At 39.8% G+C, this 20,180-nt stretch overlaps 1 protein-coding gene across 1 annotated transcript; it reads right to left on the bottom strand.

The window, feature by feature from the left end:
- Positions 1–18,117: 18,117 nt before the first annotated feature.
- LOC101601946 (olfactory receptor 4P4-like) lies at positions 18,118–19,991 on the bottom strand. Its single transcript, XM_004667657.1, has 2 exons — positions 19,091–19,991; positions 18,118–18,194 (listed from the first exon to the last, which is right to left on the bottom strand). Exons 1-2 carry the CDS (start codon positions 19,989–19,991, stop codon positions 18,118–18,120), a joined length of 978 nt encoding a protein of 325 aa, XP_004667714.1.
- Between the last annotated feature and the right edge of the window lie 189 nt (positions 19,992–20,180).

Genomic DNA, 20,180 nt, shown 5'->3' on the forward strand with positions numbered 1-20,180 from the left:
AATTAAATATCTAAAATAAAAAAGAATGTTTATTAATAAGTAAACTATAATTAACATAATAAGTATATATAATAGTATGTTATAAATGATATATGTTCTATATTATAAATATAATATATATTTTATCATTAATAGGTTAGTACACATTGAATAATAAAGTGTATTATTCCTGTAATATGGACAGAAATGCTTATCTCTTTTCTAGAAGTACATTGTAAGTAATTTATAATGATGATAAATTTTTTCAACTTTATCATGATGAATACTATTGTAAAGATTGGTTTGATCACAAAGAAAAATGTCAGAACTGCATTCATACTTTTCAAATACCAAACTTTTCTTTGGGGATGGAGAGATAGCTTAGTAGTTAAGGCATTTGCCAGCAAAGCCAAAGGACCTTGGTTTGCTTCCCCAGGACTCATGGAAGCCAGATGCACAAGATAGAGCATACAACTGGAGTTCATTGGCAGTGGCTGGAGACCTTGGCACACCCATTCTCTCTCTCTCTCTCTCTTTCTCTCTCTCTCTCTCTCTCTCTGCCTATTTCTCTCTTACTCTCTCAAATAAATAAATAATTTAAAAAACTTTTCTATGTAATTTTAAATTTTATTGTACATTTTTATTATATACCTTAAATCATTGACACAGCTGTTTTTCTAGCAAGATTTTGAGAAACTTCCTGAATTATGGGAGGTTTACCCACAGGAATATGTGTAAAATACATAAACAAATTGTTTAACAAGTGTCGAAGGGATTTTTGTATGCTATGTTAGCAGATACCACAAACTGGGCATTTAAAACAAATCTGTGTTGCAGTAGGAGAAAAGAATCAAGACTTCAGAGATTATGCAGTGACAAAAGGTGCTTGATAGCAAAATGGTCTGTCCTGGGTTCAATTCCTAAACACCCATATAAAGTTACACAGGTATTTGTTTGTGAGGACAAGGGACACCCTGGATCATGTGCATACAAATGTACAAATAAATAAACAAAAAGCAAGAGTTTAAAAAAGAAAACAATACACCAAAATACAGAACATATGTCCAAAATTTTGGAAAATAATAAGTAATTTATTTTAATGTTCCACCTAATCTTTTATATTAAAGAGAACTATTCTTTTGCAAAATTAAAATTCACAACTTCTGGCCAAGATGGCAACCGCCCAACTGCACTACAAATCCCTGGGAAAGAAAAGCAAAACATTAAGAGTTTTCTGGGTCTTCTTGTCAGTGGGAGAGCTCAGAGGGGGAGAAACAGGGAATTGTGGAACCCCTCGCGGGTCATTAGACCACCCTTCCCACCAAATAACAAATAGTCGCTGCACCCCGACACCATGCCCCGCTACACACCCCACCACTGCAGCCCACCGCCGCCACCGCCATGCTCCAATTGTGTGCCAATCAATCCCTGCGTGGGGAAGCTTAAACTGCTCTTCACATTTGCCCACATTACTGCTCCTGCCACTGCACATTCAGCAAGCCCAATCCCACAGCAACTGCCACACAAGCCCAGACTGGGTCTCTCACTTGCACCAGCTCAGGTGCCATCACCGGCCATCCTCAATTTTCCTGTGACAGGGGAACACAGACTTTTCCGGGTCCCAGTGTTCCCAGCCAGAGTTTGGGCTGCTTCAGGACTTGGTACCTCAGTCCCCCACCAAGTTCAAACACAGGCAGCTTTAGTGCATTACCGCTTGAGAATTTAAGCAACTTTAGTGTCCCTGTCAGGCAGTAGATAGGCAGCTTTGGCAAGTGGGAGCCAAAGCCCAGGCTGCTTGGCAACTGCCCAAGGCTGCCTCAGATTTTCATTGCACTACAGCCCAGGCTGATCCACCCACCTACCTGCTCATACACTGTCATGGGCAGATCACAGCACAAAAGAAACAACATGAAATATCAAATGCAATAAAATCCATTTACATCACCTAGTCCTACAATGAATAATACATCTAACCAAAACATAGAAGAGTAATTAGGATCAGAACACCAAATTGAAGCTGTGAGCAATGCAACCCTGACCAACCTACTGGTAGAACTTGCAGGAAAGCAACAAAGGACCAATAATTGTGTGGATGCCACCATCACTAAGCTAGAACAAACTGATAAGAGAATGGAAGGAGTTCAAAGAGAGTTAACAGATGAGGGAGAGTGAAAATACAGAGAACCTTAAACTGGCCATGCTAAAAGAAGACATAAAGAAATGCAAGGATGAATTCCAAAAATCATCAAGAAAATCAGAAAATGATGTGAAAAGGGAGTGGACAGAGCAATGGAAATGATGCATAGAAAAGTAGTACAAAATGCAAACTTATTGAACAAGTCCAAAACACTCTAGAGGCTCTCAAGAATAAAGTCAGCAAAGTGGAAACTCTGATCTGGAAGACAAGATGGAAGAAACAGATAGTTCAAAAACTTCAGGAAGTTCAAAAGTTCCTGTGAACAGGACATGAGGGAATTGTGGGATACACTTGAACGTCCTAATAGCAGAATCAATGGAATACCAGAAGGAGTAGAATTTCAGACCAAAGGCATGGAGAACTTATTTAACAAAATAATTGAAGAAAACTTCCCCAGTCTCTTAAAAGAAAGGTCCATCAAGATACAAGAAGCCAACAGAATTCCAAACAGACTGGACCAAAGGAGAAACTCTCCAAGACACATTATCATTAAGACTCTAAACATTGACACCAAAGAGAAAATGCTAAAAGCATCTAGAGAAAAATAGCACACCACTTTTAAAGGTAACCCCAACAGAATTACTTCAGACTTCTCAATGGACACCCTGAAAGCTAGAAGGGCCTGGGATGAAACACTGCTGTCTAAGAACCTATGGCTTCCAACAAAAACTATTCTACCCGGCAAAAGTATCCTTCATAATAGATGGTGAAAGAAAAACTTTCCATGGCAAAAGTCAGCTTTACAATTATATGAACACAAAACCAAACCTACAGAGAATATTATAGGAAATTCTCCACCGAGAAGAAACAAATAACCAAACTAAAATGCTTACAAGAAGCAGATCACAATAACCAAACTCAGAGTAGACACAAAAAACTTTAAAGCCCATGAAAACACCAACACACATCTACCACCACAACACAGCAGGGAACAAATCAAATCTCACAGTGATTACCCTAAATATTAATGGCCTTAATTCACCCATCGAGAGACACAAGCTAGCAGGATGGATCAAAAAATTAGACCCCTCAATCTGTTGCCTTCAAGAAACCCACCTCACCACTAAAGACAGACAACTCCTCAGGGTGAAATGGTGGGAAACAATATTCCAAGATAATGGGAAGAAGAAACAAGCAAATGTGGCTATATTAATATCAGATAAAAATAGTCTTCAAACCAAAAATAATCAAAAAGACAAAGAAGACTACTTCCTACTTATCAAGGGAATGATCCATCAAGAGGATATTACAATCATAAATCTGTATGCACCAAACACAGGGGCACCACAGTTCATAAAACAAAACCTACTTGACAATAAAACAGAAATAACAACCAACACCATCATACCTGGGGACTTCAATACACCATTATCAGTAATAGATCATCCAAACAGAAACTCAACAGGGAAGTAAGAGAGCTCAACAAAACCATAGACCACTTACACCTAATGTACATCTACAGAACTTTCCACCCCAAATCCACAGACTGCACATTCTTCTCAGCAGCCCATGGAACATTCTCTAAAATAGACCATATACTGGGTCACAAAGACTTCCTCCACATATTTAGGAAAATTGACATAATTCCCTGCATGATATCAGATCACAATGTGATATTGCTAGATATCAACAACAAAAGACCCACTATGAATCCCAACGGCACCTGGAAACTGAACAGCACACCTTTAAACAATAAAGGGATAGTAGATGAAATAAAAAATAAAATTTTAAAATTTCTGAAATTGAATGACAACAAGAACACATCCTACCAAAACTTATTGGACACAATAAGTGCGGTCCTCAGGGAAAAATTCATACACTCAAAGCCTTCATAAAAAAGACAGAAAGGTCCCAAATCAATAACCTAACCATCCACATGTAGGCACTGGAGAAACAAGAAAAATCCAACCCAAAGAGCTCCAAAAGGAAATAAATAATTAAAATCAGAGCAGAAATTAATGAATTAGAAACCAAGGAAACAATTAAGACAATTGACAAAACAAAGAGCTGGTTCTTTGAAAAAATAAACAAGGTTGATGAAACCTTGGCCAATTTGATCAAGCAAAAAAAGGAGAAGCTTCAAATTAACAAAATTGTAAATGAAGGGCTGGAGAGATGGCTTAGCGGTTAAGCGCTTGCCTGTGAAGCCTAAGGACCCCGGTTCGAGGCTCGGTTCCCCAGGTCCCACGTTAGCCAGATGCACAAGGGGGCGCACGTGTCTGGAGTTCATTTGCAGAGGCTGGAAGCCCTGGCACGCCCATTCTCTCTCTCTCCCTCTATCTGTCTTTCTCTCTGTGTCCGTCGCTCTCAAATAAATAATTAATTAATTTTAAAAAATTGTAAATGAAAAAGGACAGATCACAACAGACATAAGTGAAATTGCGAGAATCATCAGGACTTATTTCAAAAACCTCTACTCCACAAAACTGGATAATGTGGAGGACATGGATAAATTCCTGGAAACATACCATCTATCAAAGCTAAACTCAGAGTAAATTAATCACCTCAATGAACCCATCACACTCATGGAGATTGAAAAAGTAATAAATAAAAACTTCCCCCAAAAGAGGAGTCCAGGACCAGATGGATTGTCAGCTGAATTCTCTCAAACCTTCATGGAAGAACTCAAATCAATCTTCCTAAAATTGTGCCACACAATTGAAGAACAGGGAAAGCTACCCAACTCTTTTTATGAAGATAGTATCACCCTAATTCCAAAACCAGGCAGAGATGCCACAAGAAATTTCCCTAATGAACTTAGATGCAAAGATTCTGAACAAAATACTTGCAAACCGAATCCAACAAATGGCAAATACACACTTAAGAAAATGTTCATCATCCCTAATCATCAGAGAAATGAAAATTAAAACAGCTATGAGATTCCACCTTACCCCAATAAGGATAGCAAACATCAAAAAATCAAATGAAAATAATTGCTGGTGAGGATGTGCAGGAGTAGGAACACTCATCCACTGTTTGTGGGAATGTAGGACGATACAATCACTTTGGAAAGCAATATGGAGACTCCTGAAAAAGCTGACTATAGAGATACCAACAGACCCAGTTATACCATTACTGGGCATCTACCCTAAAACCTTCAAACCACAGGCCAGAGAGATTTGCTCAATCATGTTTGTAGCAGCTCATTCGTAATAGCTAAGAGCTAGAATCAATCCAGATGTCCATCACTAGAAGAATGGATAACTAAGATGTGGCATATCTACACAATGGAATTCTATACAGCAGTAAGAAAAAAGTGACACAAAGAAATTTGAGGAAATATGGTTGAACCTGGAACAGATCATTCTCAGTGAACTTACCCCATCACAGGGAAAAATCGCCACATAGTCTCACTCATCTACAGCACCTAACCTGAATCTACCCAAGATACCTTACATACCCAGCAAGTATCTCATGGACTAGACTCTAGGAGGGATGGGGAGGGAGGGTAGGGCTTCGAAGGGGTGGGAAACACTAATCTGGACCCAAACAGCAATGGTACCATAAAATTCTACGTCCTAAAATGCAGACCAAATTGCTGAACCTTCACCAGGCCCTTACAGGAAACATCTGAAACACAAGACACTGGAGAGGGTAGGATCAAGTCTAACCTAAATCTTCTACATCTTCCCTCCCTCCCTCTACCTCTACCTCTCTCTCTCCTCTCTAACTCTTGTATATTAGTTATCTTTTTCCTCATTTTCTTACGGGGCACTGACCTGTAACTCCCAGTACCAGCATTGGGCTATCACCTACAATTAGCTTTTGATCAGAGAAACCTAAAAGGTTTCCTAGAAGAATGACAGATTTCTGTCAGAGTACTTGATGACCCACCAAAAGTTAATGGTAAGACCCTATTGCTTAAGAAACCATATGCAGCTGACATGTAAAATGGATTGGCATGGTTGGAAGCCAGGAGAGAGTCAGTTCCCAGACAGTCATCTATCTAGCGTCAGAAGGTGCTACATAGGCTACTGGAGGAAAATGACCAATATCTGTCCAAGCAACTCATGGTCCAACCCACTTAGTAGCAAATAACCTGTTGTGATGCCCACGCAAGTTCACTAGTGGCACACAGCCATGGTGTGGAACCAGCTGCTCTTAATTTGGCTAACTGATCCCCTCAGTTTTATGGGACTCATACCTGGAGCTGGGAAACAAGTCAGAACCATATCCAAACATGAGCCCATTCTCCAATATCAAGCTACCATCAATCATGGGCTATAAGAGAACCTACACCTATTAAACTCTCTATTAAAAAAATATGGGTTATCTAATTTGTCTTGGTGCTAACTTACTCTTCGTTGGAGAATCTGCTTCTTTTTCAGATAGATACAGATCCTAAGAAGAGAGCCACCCCATCATAAGGGCCCCAGCTGAAACTAAGGAAAATTGGTGAAACAAGCAAGGGTGCTGTTTTCCTGATGAACGGGATACCAACACAAGGGGAAGGAGATCAACACAGAGAAAAATCAACTCCTACCAAACCAGAGAGCCAGAGCCTCAGAGGCCCCCAACACCTCATCACTGAAGCAGACCAAAAATGAACCCAACATGCCTCAGGGAAATTTTGCAGAAGAGGGGGGCGGAAAGACTGTCAGAGCCACATGTTGGGTCATGATATGCAGAGACATTTATCTTACCCATAACTGTGGGCTAACTCCACAATGCACAACCCAACAAGGAGGGGCCATGGGGAGGGGGTAGGTCACGGATGAGCCTAATAATGGTACCAAGCTGCCTGTATTTGCTGAATAGAAAACTAATAAAGAAAGAAAAAAATTAAAATGCAATTGAAATTCGTTATGATAAAAAATAAAGGAAATGTAAAACATAATTGCTGGTAATTTTTGAATTGTTCTTACATAGTAGCCTTTCTTAAGGTTCACTTGTATTTTGTGTACAACCTAGACTAAAACAAAAAAATATATCAATAAAATGTTCAGAATGTCACTGTCAGGGAAAGTCAGTGGCTATTTGTAGCATTAGTGAGTGGAAGAATAATCCAGAGGTTTGACTCTTTTGCAATCTTTGTGTGATATTGATGCATTATTATCTAGAAGGAATGAAGTGACACTCTACAGAATACACTTAACAGGTGTTACTTGCCCAAGAAAGAGTAATTAACTCACCCTCATTGGGGACACAGAAGCTGAAGACAGCTCCCTTAATCTTCATCTGATATGGCAAATAGGTGTGGGCCTTTAAATAATTATTTAGTAGGCACAGAAAATGATTTTTAAGGAGTTATATAGAAATCATAAAATCCATAAGTAATTTCAGAAGCTAGTAAATTTTAAGCCTGCCATTACTATTATTTTAGAGCATAAAATAAGATTTTAAAAATTCACAAACACAAGCCGGCCATGGTGGCACACGCCTTTAATCCCAGCACTTGGGAGGCAGAGGTAGGAGGATCACCATGAGTTCAAGGCCACCCTGAGACTCCATAGTGAATTCCAGGTCAGCCGGAGCTAAAGTGAGACCCTACCTTGAAAAAAAAAAAGTTCACAAACTCCAAGTAGTCAATTTTATTTAAGTTTTTAGTCAACTCTAATCTCATCAAGGAGAACAAAACATGTATTCCTGTTATGATATCTACATTGCTGCAAGCTTCTTAACCAGTATTTAATTTGTTCATACTCTTTAAAGCAAAAACAATTGCTTTTATAGCAGTCAGAAACTTTCAAAGTCACTACACAGATTTTAACAATTTTTGTTTTAAAACGAAGGTTTTCCATACCTTATTACCACCAGTGCTGACACACGGGTTCGGAGATGGCGTAGTTATAGCAGACTTACAGTAGGTTAGCGCACTATGCTACCTGGTCTCATTCTAGATAGCTGGACCTCTCTGGTTCTCAGGAGAGACCAGATCAAGAGATTCCAAGTCAGTTCTCAGGATCAGAAAGTCTCCAAGCATGGGGATTTGAGGATTGAGTCATTCAAGTCAGCAGTGAGAATTTAGACTCTTCATGTCAGCACAAGATAGTACACAGGTAACAAAGTAATAGATCACTAGCTGGGCTTTTTGAATATCAAGTGGCTACATCTTGCACTATACAACTATACAACTGTTATTAGATGAACACTATATGCATTTTACGAGTGTTCTCAATTCAAAATTAGTTTGAAATAATGTTCTTTATGTTTACCAAAATTTACATTTTTTAAATAGAATATACCATATATCAAGAATTGGTCTACTCTATCATCATGAATATGTATTCCACAATAGCTTTTAAAATCCCATTCCTTATTCTGAAACATAAACAGAAATGGGTTATTAAGTCTGCTTTGTTTCGCAGACTGAAAGGTCTATGTTGAAGTCAGGTTCACATTGCTGGCAGAAATCACCTGACCAAGAGCAGTTTTTGGGAAAAAAAATAAAAGTTTATTTCAGCTTACCAACTCAAGGGGAAGATCCACAATGGCAAGGAAAATGATGGCATGAGCAGAGGGTGGGCATCACCCCCTGGCCCACACAAGGTAGACAAAAGGAACAGGAGAGTGTGCGCCAAACACTGGCAAGAGGGCACTGCATATAACACCCATAAGCCAGCCCCAACAATACACTGCCTCAAGCATGCAGAACACTTAAGTTTATGATGGACACCTGAATCAAACTACCACAGTCTATATGAGCAGAAGCAAGAGGAGTTAACACTGCATAAACATATGAACACACAACAGTTTCATAACAGGCATATGTATATAGGAATACACATACCCCTGAATGCTACTAATATTCTTATACTTGACAGTAAGGAAACATACTATAGTCCTGCAATTCTCCTTATTTATATTCACTTATTGCTTACCAGAAGTTTTATTGTGAACACTTTTTTCACTATTTTGTGAGAAACTAAACACCCAGAATAGGCATAAATGCTACTTAAATAGTCTTCTTAACAATTTTTCCAGTCTTCCTTTTCTATTTATCAAAATGAATTATCTGAGAAATCACAAAAACCTACTATTCTATATAATTAAAATGGTGACATTGTTCTATAGTTTGAAATATTAAAAAAATTCAAGAAATAATACAAAATTATAATGCCACATAGTTTACAACTACAGATATAAATTTATGTTTCTGTTTTTTGAATTAGCAATTTCTAAAATGTTTTTGTCTTTTTTTTATTATTATATATGGACATATTTTGTATGTAAACATCACATGTTGGTACCATCATTTCCCTACTCCCTGCCCCTTTTCTGAATGTAATGATATGCTTTAGTCAGGTGTGTTGATGCATGCCCATAATGGTAGCATGCAGGAGATGCGAATAGAAGGATTTTAGACTGAAGTCCTGTCTCTGTTGTGCTGTGAATTTGGCCTGAACTACATGAGACAAGTTTCAAAAACAACATGAGGCAGGAGGATTGCAGTGAGTTCGAGGCCACCCTGAGAATGCAGAATTAATTACAGGTCAGCCTGAGCTAGAGTAAGACCCTACCTTGAAAAAAAAAATCAAGAATTATTTTAAAGATAGCTTCAGCATGTAGCTCAGCTGAGTAGCTAAGTATTTGCCTAGCATATGTGAATATATGGTTTCCATTCCAAGAATTGTAAAAAAGGTAAAAAGGAACCCTCCCCAAATAAATTTGATGAGCATGAGGAGTATAACTTGCAACTCAACAAATTATCAGTTAAGAGAAATATGACCTTGAGAGACTGGATATCTTAAGAAAATCAACATTAGCAGTCACCCGGAGAGTCTTTCAGTACTAAGCATTTGCCTGAGACTTTCTTTATACTTATCATAGCAGAATCAGATGATTGCAATCCACTTGGGAAAAAGTTCACCATTGGAGGTACCCAAGTCAGGACTCACTAAACTATTGTCTAGTAAGAACATGGAAGGAGGTTAAATAAGCTCCCAAACAAGATCTAAGGAAGTCTTGAAAATTTCATATCGCCTCTTATTCTCAACTGAAATACTGCTAGTGGATAATGGGAAAATAACAATACTGTTTGCTAAGATGATTTGTAGTAGTCAAATGATCTTATTCTGTGTCCTTGAAGCCTGGAATGGGTAGTGGGACAGTTTTCTAAAACAAAGTCATCCAAATAATCAGGCCACGAGGTCTAGAAGTCTATATCACAAAGAATTCTCACCTGAAAGATTCAGTCTTTCAATTATTCCTTTTACATAGATCCAAAATAAAATGTTGAAATATGTACTTGTAATTAAAAACATACAAATTAACTCTACAAAAATATTTTTGAATATCAATTGTCTCAGAAGCTATGTCTTAGATTCTTTTGGAATTGACAAAGGGATTAAAATTTAAATATCCTGAAACCATTAAACATGGAAAGAAAAAGAAAGAATATTTGAGGATATTAGCCATATGCTGGTACTGGGAGTTACAGGTCAGTGCCTAAGAAGAGAAGAAAGAAAAAGATAAGTAATATAAAAGAGACAGAGAGGAGAGAGAACAGGAAGAGAGAGACAAAAACAGCAAAAGATTAAGGTCAATCTTCATCATACTTTCTCCAGGGCCTTGTGATTCAGGTGTTTCCTCTAAGGGCCTGATGAAGGTTCAGTCATTTTGTGTCTTTTAGGATGTTGAATTTTATGGTACCATTGCCATTTGGGTCCAGTTTTGTGTCCTGCTCCCCTGCCCTTACCCCCCACCCTACTCACCCTATTGTCCGTTCCTCAAGACACTTATTAGGTATGTCAGCATGTCAGGTAGATTCAGGTGAGGAGCCATAGATGACTGAGACTGTACAATTATCTTTCTGTGATTGGGTGAGTTCACTGAGAGTGATCTGTTCCAGGTTTGACCATTTTTCTTCAAATTTTATTGTTACAAAGTTACTCAAAAGAAGACAGATTTCTGTCAGAGTACTTGATGACCCACCCAAGGTTAGTGGTAAGATCCTTCTGCTGAAAACACCATACATATGCTGTTGGCACTTAACATGGAGTGACATGGCTGGAAGCTAGAAGAGAGTCAGTCCCCAGACAGTTAGCTCATCTAGTGACCAAAGGTGCTACATGAGGCATTGGGAAAAAATGACCAATATCTGTCCAAGCAACTCATGGTCTAAGCTACTCAGCAACAAACAATGGTGCACAGCCATGGTGGTAAACCAACTGCTCTTGAATTGGCTAACTGATCTGCTCAGTGTAATGGAACCCATAGCTGGAGCTGGGAAGCAAGTCAGACCCATTTCCAAAAATGAACCTGCTCTCCATTATCAAGTTCCCACCAATTGTGGACTATGAGAGGGCCACCTACACCTATTGAACACTCTCTCAAAAAAAAAAAAAAAAAACTGGTTATCCCATTTACCTGGCACTATTGTCACTCTATGTGGGAGAAATTGCTTTTCTTTTTCAGATGGATGCAGATTCTAAGGAGAGAACCCGCTCATCACACCTCAAAAGGGCCCCAGCTGAAACTAAGAGTATTTGAGGAAACAAGCAAGAGTGCTGCTTTCTAGGTGGGCCTGGTACCAGCACAAGAATGAAGGAGATAGATACAAAGAACACTCAACTCCTACCAAACCAGATATCCAGAGACATAGAGACTTCCAAGACCTAATCACTGAAGCAGACCTAAAATGAACCCAGCATGGCTCAGGAAAATTTGTGGAAGAGAGGGAGGAAAGAATGCCAGAGCCACACGTTGGGTCATTATGCAAAAAGACATTGCCTCTTACACATAATTGATGGCTAACCCCCAATGCACAACCCATATTCCCCAAGGAGGAGGGTCCCTGCAGAGGTGAGAGGACAGAAAGGAGGTTACTGATGGTACCAACATCACTGCATACACTATGTACATAACTCATAAAAAAATTCAAAAAAAGAATGTTTGAGATTACCATGAAAGCAAATAGCATTTCAAATCTGAAATGCCATTTATTTTATGCCTATACATCAGTAAAATTCAGTATAGAAGAACAGAATATAAAAATATATGCGGGCTGGAGAGATGGCTTAGCGGTTAAACGCTTGCCTGTGAAGCCTAAGGACCCCGGTTCGAGGCTCGATTCTCCAGGACCCACGTTAGCCAGATGCACAAGGGGGCACACGCATCTGGAGTTCGTTTGCAGTGGCTGGAGGCCCTGCCGCGCCCATTCTCTCTCTCTCTCTCTCTCTCTCTATCTGCCTCTTTCTCTCTGTCTGTCATTCTCAAATAAATAAATAAATAAAAATATTTAAAAAGATATGCACTAACAGTTATTTTTAAAGTCTCAATTCCTTGAGGCATTTCTACAAAGTTTTCCAGTAAGTGCTTCTGCCCAATGCAAAGTCCCTATGCCTCTGGTTTTTTCTGTCTATAACTATTATTTTATTTATTTATTGATTTCTTTTTTTTAGCCTTGAATAGGTACAGTATTTTTAGAGACAACAAAATGCTCTGGTCAGACAGTTAATTTCAGGAACCATGTGTTCAAGCTCATGAAGATTTTCTTTTTTAAAGATATTTTTGTTTTGTTTTTACAATGTTTTATTTATTTATGAGAGAGAGAAAGAGGAGACAGATAGAGAGAGAATAGGTCCACCAGGGCCTCCAGCCACTGCAAATGAACTCCAGACACATGCACCACCTTGTGCATCTGGCTTATATGGGTAGTAAGGAATTGAACTTGGGTCCTTAGACTTTACAGGCAAGTGCCTTAATTGCAAAGCCATCACTCCAGTCCACATGAAGATTTTCTAAGAAATGGAGAAAGTAATGTAGCATGAACTATTACTAGATTGACTTTCAGAAAATCTGAGGTGAGAAAGGACCAGGAGAAACAAATAAATGCATTTGCAGTACCAACAATCATGCTTGTTAGCTTCATGCCTAAAATAGAGAGACCAATAAATTTCATAGCCAATGACACTGTGTGTGGTCAGGATGACAATAGAACTAATAGAATGCAAAACAACAGAACAGGACAGATAAAGAAAAATTCTATAGCAGTGCTCATGTGATGGTAGAACTGGCATCACTGAGAAAGTAGTGAAACCTTTAAATGACATCAAGTCAGTATGGAGTGAAACTACATGTGACTTACCTCCTAGTCTGCGTGTGTGTGTGTGTGTGTGTGTGTGTCCCTTCATTCATTAAGGTCATGCAGGCTCAGACTAAAATGTGTATCTGAAGTTCATTTAAGGATCCCCTCCACAAGCTGGGACCCCCAACTGATGAGAAGTGTGTAGAAGTGTTGGTGATTACCTCCTTGAAGTTAAGGGAGCTAGATTGGAGGATGCTCAGAAAACAAAGGCTGTGTCATACTTTCCCTTATACCTCCAAAGGAGGAAGCTATTCAGGAGTCCATGTTGGGCTCTGAATAGTAAGCTGGATTTAAATTCTGAGTATTCCTGAGGTCTACCTGTAGAACGATGTTGGTATGTACTCATTCTTTGCAGGGTGTGTGTGTGTGTGTATGTGTGTGTTTGCTATTGTGACACATGTGAAGGTCAGCAAACAAACAACCTCTGGGTCCTAGTTATGACCTTACACTTTGAAACAGGTACAGACTTCTTGTTTACTGCTGGGAAGGCCAGTGTAGTTTGTCTATGAGCTTCAGTATTCTCCTGACTACACTTCTCATTACTGTAGGTGCTGGTCAGGATTACAGACATGGACTCTACATTGTGGAGCAAGCATCTTTGACCACTGAACAATCCCTCCAGGTTCCACAAACACATTTTTTTTAATTTTTTCAAAATGGGGTCTCATTATAGCCCAGGCTGACCTGTATTTCACTGTGTGGTCTCAGGGTGGCCTTAAACTCGCAGCAATCCTCCTACCTCTGCCTCCCCAGTGCTGGGATTAAAGACATGTGCCAACACACCTGGACCCACAAACACATTTTTTAAGAGTTACTTCTTGCTTAGAAGTAGTTCTATTCTAGAAGGCAGGGAGATGTCTCAACTGGGAATAGTGCTTTCCAAACTAGCATGAAGGCTTAATAGGGCCTGAGAAAGCCCAAGAAGGCCTTAGTTTGGTCCACAGAACATACATTAAAAAATCTGGACCTAGAGCTGGAGAGATGGCTTAGCGGTTAAGCACTTGCCTGTGAAGCCTAAGGACCCCAGTTCGAGGCTCGGTTCCCCAGGTCCCACATTAGCCAGATGCACAAGGGGGCACACGCGTCTGGAGTTCGTTTGCAGTGGCTGGAAGCCCTGGCACACCCATTCTCTCTCTCTCCCTCTATCTGTCTTTCTCTCTGTGTCTGTCGCTCTCAAAAAAAAAAAAAAAAATTAAAAAAAAATCTGGACCTAGACATGCACTCATGTAACCAAATTCCTAAAGGGTGGCAGAGACAGAAAAATTACAGGTACTCACTAGCCAGCCAGACTAACCAAAAATGGTAGCTCTGCATTCAGAGAGAGACGTTGTGGAAACGATGCGGACGAGTGATGTAGGACACCCAACATTCTCCTCTGGCATTATCATCCTTGTGAACAGGACTTTTATAACTGCACACAGATGTGTGCACACTGAATATACACATGTGCACACACCATACATATACACACACAAACACCAAAAGAAGAAATGCTTTTCTTCTAAGTTGCTCCTGTTCTATCTTCAATTTATCAGATTAAGACAATACAATTAAATAATTAAAATTGTGCCTGAGAGGGCTGGAGAGATGACTTAGTGGTTAAGCACTTGCCTGTGAATACTAAGGACCCCAGTGCAAGGCTCAATTCCCCAGGGCCCACATTAGCTAGATGCACAATAGGGTGCACACGTCTGGAGTTTGTTTGCAGAGATCAGAGGCCCTGGTGTGCCCATTTTCTCCCTCTCTCTCCCTCTCTCTCTTTCTCTCTCTCTCTCTCTCTCTCTCTCTCTCTCTCTCTCTCTCTCTCTCTCTCACCCCCTCCCTCTTTCTCTCTCTGTCGCTCGCAAATAAACAAATAAAAATGAACAAAAAAAAAATTGGGTCTGAGAGACTCTTGTACTTTGATGCAGGCATCCCCCATAAACTTAGGTGTTCTGAATGCTAGGTTCCCAGCTGATGGAGATTTGGGAACTAATGCCTCCTGGAGGCAGTGTATTGTTGAGAACAAGTTTATGGCTGTTATAGCCAGTTTCCCCTTGCCAGTGTTTGGCACACTCTCTTGTTGCTATTGTTCACCTTATGTTGGCCAGGGAGTGATGTCCACCCCTCTGCTCATGCGATCATTTCCCCCTTCCATCGTGGAACTTCCTCCTGAGTCTATAAGCCAAAATAAAGGCTTTTCCTCACAAGATGTTCTTGATCAAGTGTTTTCTGGCAGGAATGTGAAACTGACTGCAGCAGTAAAGTTTTGTACTGAGAGTGATGTTGCTGTTACATGCTTGATTATGTGGCTTTGGCCTTTTGGAGCTGATTCTGAAGAGGAAGATGGAAAGCTTCAAAACCTTAACCTAAGAGATGCCTTACCGTGCTATAAGTACAGCTTAATGGACAATTCTAGTCAGAGTTTAAAGACCTGAATGCAGTAAGAACTATGGACTGTGAGGTTTGGCTTGTGGGGGGTGAGAAAGAGCTTTGCCAGGACTGGGCTAGAAGCAGTTTGTGTGAGAGGCTTGTTATTATGCTTGTATCCTGAGAATTTGTGCAGGATTGCTTTGCATAGACACAGACTGATGTGGACAGAGGGAAATCACACAGAAAAAAAAAAATTGAAATCTTTGGGCCAATACTGCTGCCTGTTCAGCTGCAATTGTATGAGACATTATAACCATTGAGATTGGGCAAGCTGACTTATCTTAGGGCAGCAGAAAGAAGGTAGACTCTTTTGAAAGGGACTGAGTGCTCAAAGAGTGTCCTGTCCTTCAAAGTCTGCTTTATTCCCCCATAGATTAACAAATTGGCACCCCACCTGGCATTGTGGAGTATAAGAAATGCAGGAAGGAGAGTGTCATTGAGTTGGCAATGCAATCTTGTGCTTTGGAAATGGCCATGGGCAGTGTGTAGCAAGCTTGCCAGATGCCCGCATGGAGGCCCAATGGAGCTGTGAGGATGGACCATAGGTTGCAGTGGAGACCCAGTGGAGATGCCTGGACCACAAGATGGCTACTAAGGAAGGCTGTTGACCCCAGATAAAGTTTTCCAGGACTGTGAGTAGCCTAGCTGGAGGGGTGGAATTGGAACTCAGGAGATTTGTTGCTGGTTAGAATTATCAGACTGGGAGACTTGTCCTTGACTATAGTTGTTTGGCATTGAACTACAGAGTTTAATGTTTGTCCTGTTTAAATCTTGTAATGGTTGAATATTTCTTTATTGTGTTCAATGACATCTTTTGGAGTGTTAATGTTTAATTTGTGCCATTATGTTTTTTTGTGGGGGGGATTTTTTTGGTATTATGGCTCAGTTAAAAGACTTTGGGTTAAGGGAATATTTGAAAATCATTGGAATTGATAAGAACTATGGGGATATTTAAAATTGAACTGAATGCATTGGATTTACATCACGGATGATTATCAGTTTATGGAGGCCAGGTGTGGAATGTGTTGGTTTGATTCAGGTGTCCCCCATAAACTTAGGTGTTCTGAACAGTAGGTTCCTAGCTGATGGAGATTTGGGAATTAATGCCTCCTGAAGGCAGTGTATTGTTGAGCGTGGGCTTATGGGTAATATAGTCAGTGTTCCCTTGCCAGTGTCTGGCACACACTCCTGTTGCTATTGTCTACCTTACGTTGGTCAGGGATGATGTCCACCCTCTGCTCATGCTGTCATTCCCCTGCCATTATGGAACTTCCCCTCAAATCTGTAAGCCAAAATAACCCCCTTCCTTTTCCCCCAAACCTGCTCTTGGTTGGGTGATTTCTGCCAACAATGCAAACCTGACTGCAACAGAGATGAATCAACAGTTAAGGTGCTTGCCTGCAGAGCCTAATGATCTGAGTTCAATTCCCAAGTACCCAGCACCCATATGAAGCCAGTTGCACAAAGTGGTGCATGCATTTGGAGCCCATTTGTAGTGGTTGGAGACCCTGGCACACCCATCTTCTCTTCTCTCTCTCTCTCTCTGCTTTGAAATAAATAAATACACATATTTATAAAAATGAGTCTATATCTAATCTTAAATGCTTTTGCATGAGAATCTTTAGGCATATTGCTAATAGGAATCTGCCACTTTGGATTTTCTACAGTGTTGAACTTGTCTAGTTTGTTGAGGCTCTTACCAAATGAACTTGTCTCATCATCTATATAAAAAGCATGTTTGAATGTTGTTCTAACTTTAGAAGGTTAAAATAGACACATAATATCATTTTAAGGCCAAGGTAACTTATCCCCTCTTTTCACTTTATCTGTATGCTCTTTGACATACTGTGAACAAGATCAGGGGTATTAGGATTGAGACCTATGCACCCACTCAACCCACTATTCCTCTCAATATATTTTCCATGTGTGACTATAACTCATAGTTCATTATGATTAATTATGTATGTGTATAACTCCATTAATCACCTAGAAGTAGGATACAGTTACTCTACCTATTGTAAATACCATGTTTTTTGCGACATTAAAGAACTTTTAGAGCAAATATTTCTATCATTGGGCTGGAGAGATGGCTTAGCGATTAAGTGCTTGCTTGTGAAGTCTAAGGACCCCAGTTCGAGGCTCGATTCTCCAGGACCCACGTTAGCCACATGCACAAGGGGGCACACGCATCTGGAGTTCCTTGCAGTGGCTGGAAGCCCTGATGTACCCATTCTCTCTCTCTCTCTATCTGCCTCTTTCTCTCTCAGTCACTCTCAAGTAAATAAATAAAAATGAACAAAAAAATTTTTTTAAAAATATTTCTATCATCTTAAATTTGTTATTTTAAAATAACTCATTAAAGTAAAAATGGCAAACTCTCCCAATTTTATTAGCAATCTTCACATATATAAACAATATTTTTTTGCCTTACACAAATACCTTTTTAAATTTTAAAATGAATATACTACATCACAAAGAGTAGAAAAAGGTTATTCTAAATTCATGAATCTTTTGTTGACACATGCAGAAAGGAAGACAAGCCCAATGGCTCATACACTTGGTATGTAGGCAGCTCATCTGCATGGGGGTATTTGTTTATATAACAAACATATAGAAAGATTACAGACTGAAGTTTAGAAAGTTAAGGACCACTGGGCTGGAGAGATGGTCTAGCAGTTAAGGTGCTTGCCTGTGATGCCTAAGATGTATGTTTGAATCCACAGGTCCCACATAGCCAGATGCCCAGTGACACAAGTATGTAATACTGCACATGCACACAGGCAGCACATACATCTGGAGTTCATTCACAGCAGCTGAAAGGCTCTGGTGCACCCATTTTCTCCCTCTCTCTTCCTCTCTCTCTCTCTATCTCTATCTCTCTCTCTGCCTCTCTCTCTCTCTGCCTCTTTCTCTCCCTCCCTCAAAAATAAAAATAAAATATTTACCAAACAAAAGAAACTTAAGGACCAGTAAGTAATGAATGGAAAAATACAAAAGGAAAAATGTTCACAGAGTCATTGGAGTTTAAGAAGGAAATTATGGCTCAAAATATTGAATGAAGATGCCAGCAAGAAATATAGATCAACCACAAAAAACAAAAGTACTTCAAAGTAACTTGTAAGATCAAAGAATTGGCATCACTATGATCATTTTTTAAATAATTTTATTTATTTGTAAGAAGAGAGTGGGAGAAAGAAAGAGGAGGGTAAAGGGAGAGGCAGACAGAATGCTATGGGCATGTCAGGGCCTCTTGTCACTGTACATGAACTCCAGATGCATGTGCCACTTTGTGTATCTGGCTTTATGTGGACATCAGGTTGTCAGGCTTTGCCAGCCAGAAGCTTCAACTGCTGACTAGTGTCTCAACCCTCTGGGTTTATTTTTGGAAGTTGATTCTACAGTAAATTAAGGTAAAGCCAGGACTGATGGTGTCTTTCAGAAGATTTGTCTCCCAATCAAAAATGACTTCTGACACCAAAATTTCCTCAGGGCATTCTTCATCTCCACATTTCTCAGTGTGTAAATCAGAGGATTGAACATGGGAGCAATGATGGTGTACAAAAGAGCAAACACTTTGTCTTCTGGAAGAGTGGTGGCTGGCCTAATGTAAATGAAGAGGACAGGCACAAAGAACAAAACCACCACGGTGATGTGGGAACTGCATGTAGAAAGCGCTTTGCCGCGGCTCTCTGAAGGGTAAGCCTTAATGGTGTATAATATCAAAACATAAGATAGCATTAAGACCACAAAAGTCACCAACCCCATCATGCCAGAGTTAGCAACCACTAGTATTCCAACTATGTGTGTATCCGTGCAGGCCAGCTTCAGCAAAGGGTACACATCACAGAAATAGTGGTCTATTTCATTAGGGCCACAAAAGGGCAGGTTAACAGTGAGGAGGCACTGGACAAAGGAATGCAGAAATGCCCCAGCACAGCAAGCATTGGCCATGACATTACACCTCTTTCTGCTCATGATAACAGCATAGTGCAGGGGCTTGCAGATGGCCACATAGCGGTCATAGGCCATCACCGTGAGGATGAAGACCTCAATGCCCCCAAAGAAATGCATGGTAAACAGCTGTGCCATGCAATTAGGGTAAGAGATCACACTCCTTTCTGCCAGCAGATCAGTGACTAGCTTGGGTGTGACTGTAGAGGTATAGCACAGGTCAGATAATGCAAGGTAATTGAGGAAAAAATACATGGGCTGGTCAATTAGCTGACTGCATGTGATAGAAATCATTATCAGTGTGTTTCCCATCAAAATAGCTATGTAACAAAATAAGAATAATAGAAAGCAGAGGGTTCTGATTTTCTTATTTTGGGAAAGTCCCAACAGTATAAATTCAGTGACATTATTTTGATTATCCATCATCCAGTGCAACTGAAAGTCAATAGTTTCAGCTGAAATAGAAAATTAAATTAGCATGAGAATTACTAAACATGGTATTAATCAATGTATGATCAAAATAAATTAATTTACTTAACCATCTTTTATTATACTACATATATGTGCATATTTAAATCTCACCTGCTACAGGTATATCATAAAATTTACCAT

This window comes from Jaculus jaculus, chromosome 1 (assembly GCF_020740685.1).
Source record: "Jaculus jaculus isolate mJacJac1 chromosome 1, mJacJac1.mat.Y.cur, whole genome shotgun sequence".
Taxonomy (NCBI): domain Eukaryota; kingdom Metazoa; phylum Chordata; class Mammalia; order Rodentia; family Dipodidae; genus Jaculus; species Jaculus jaculus.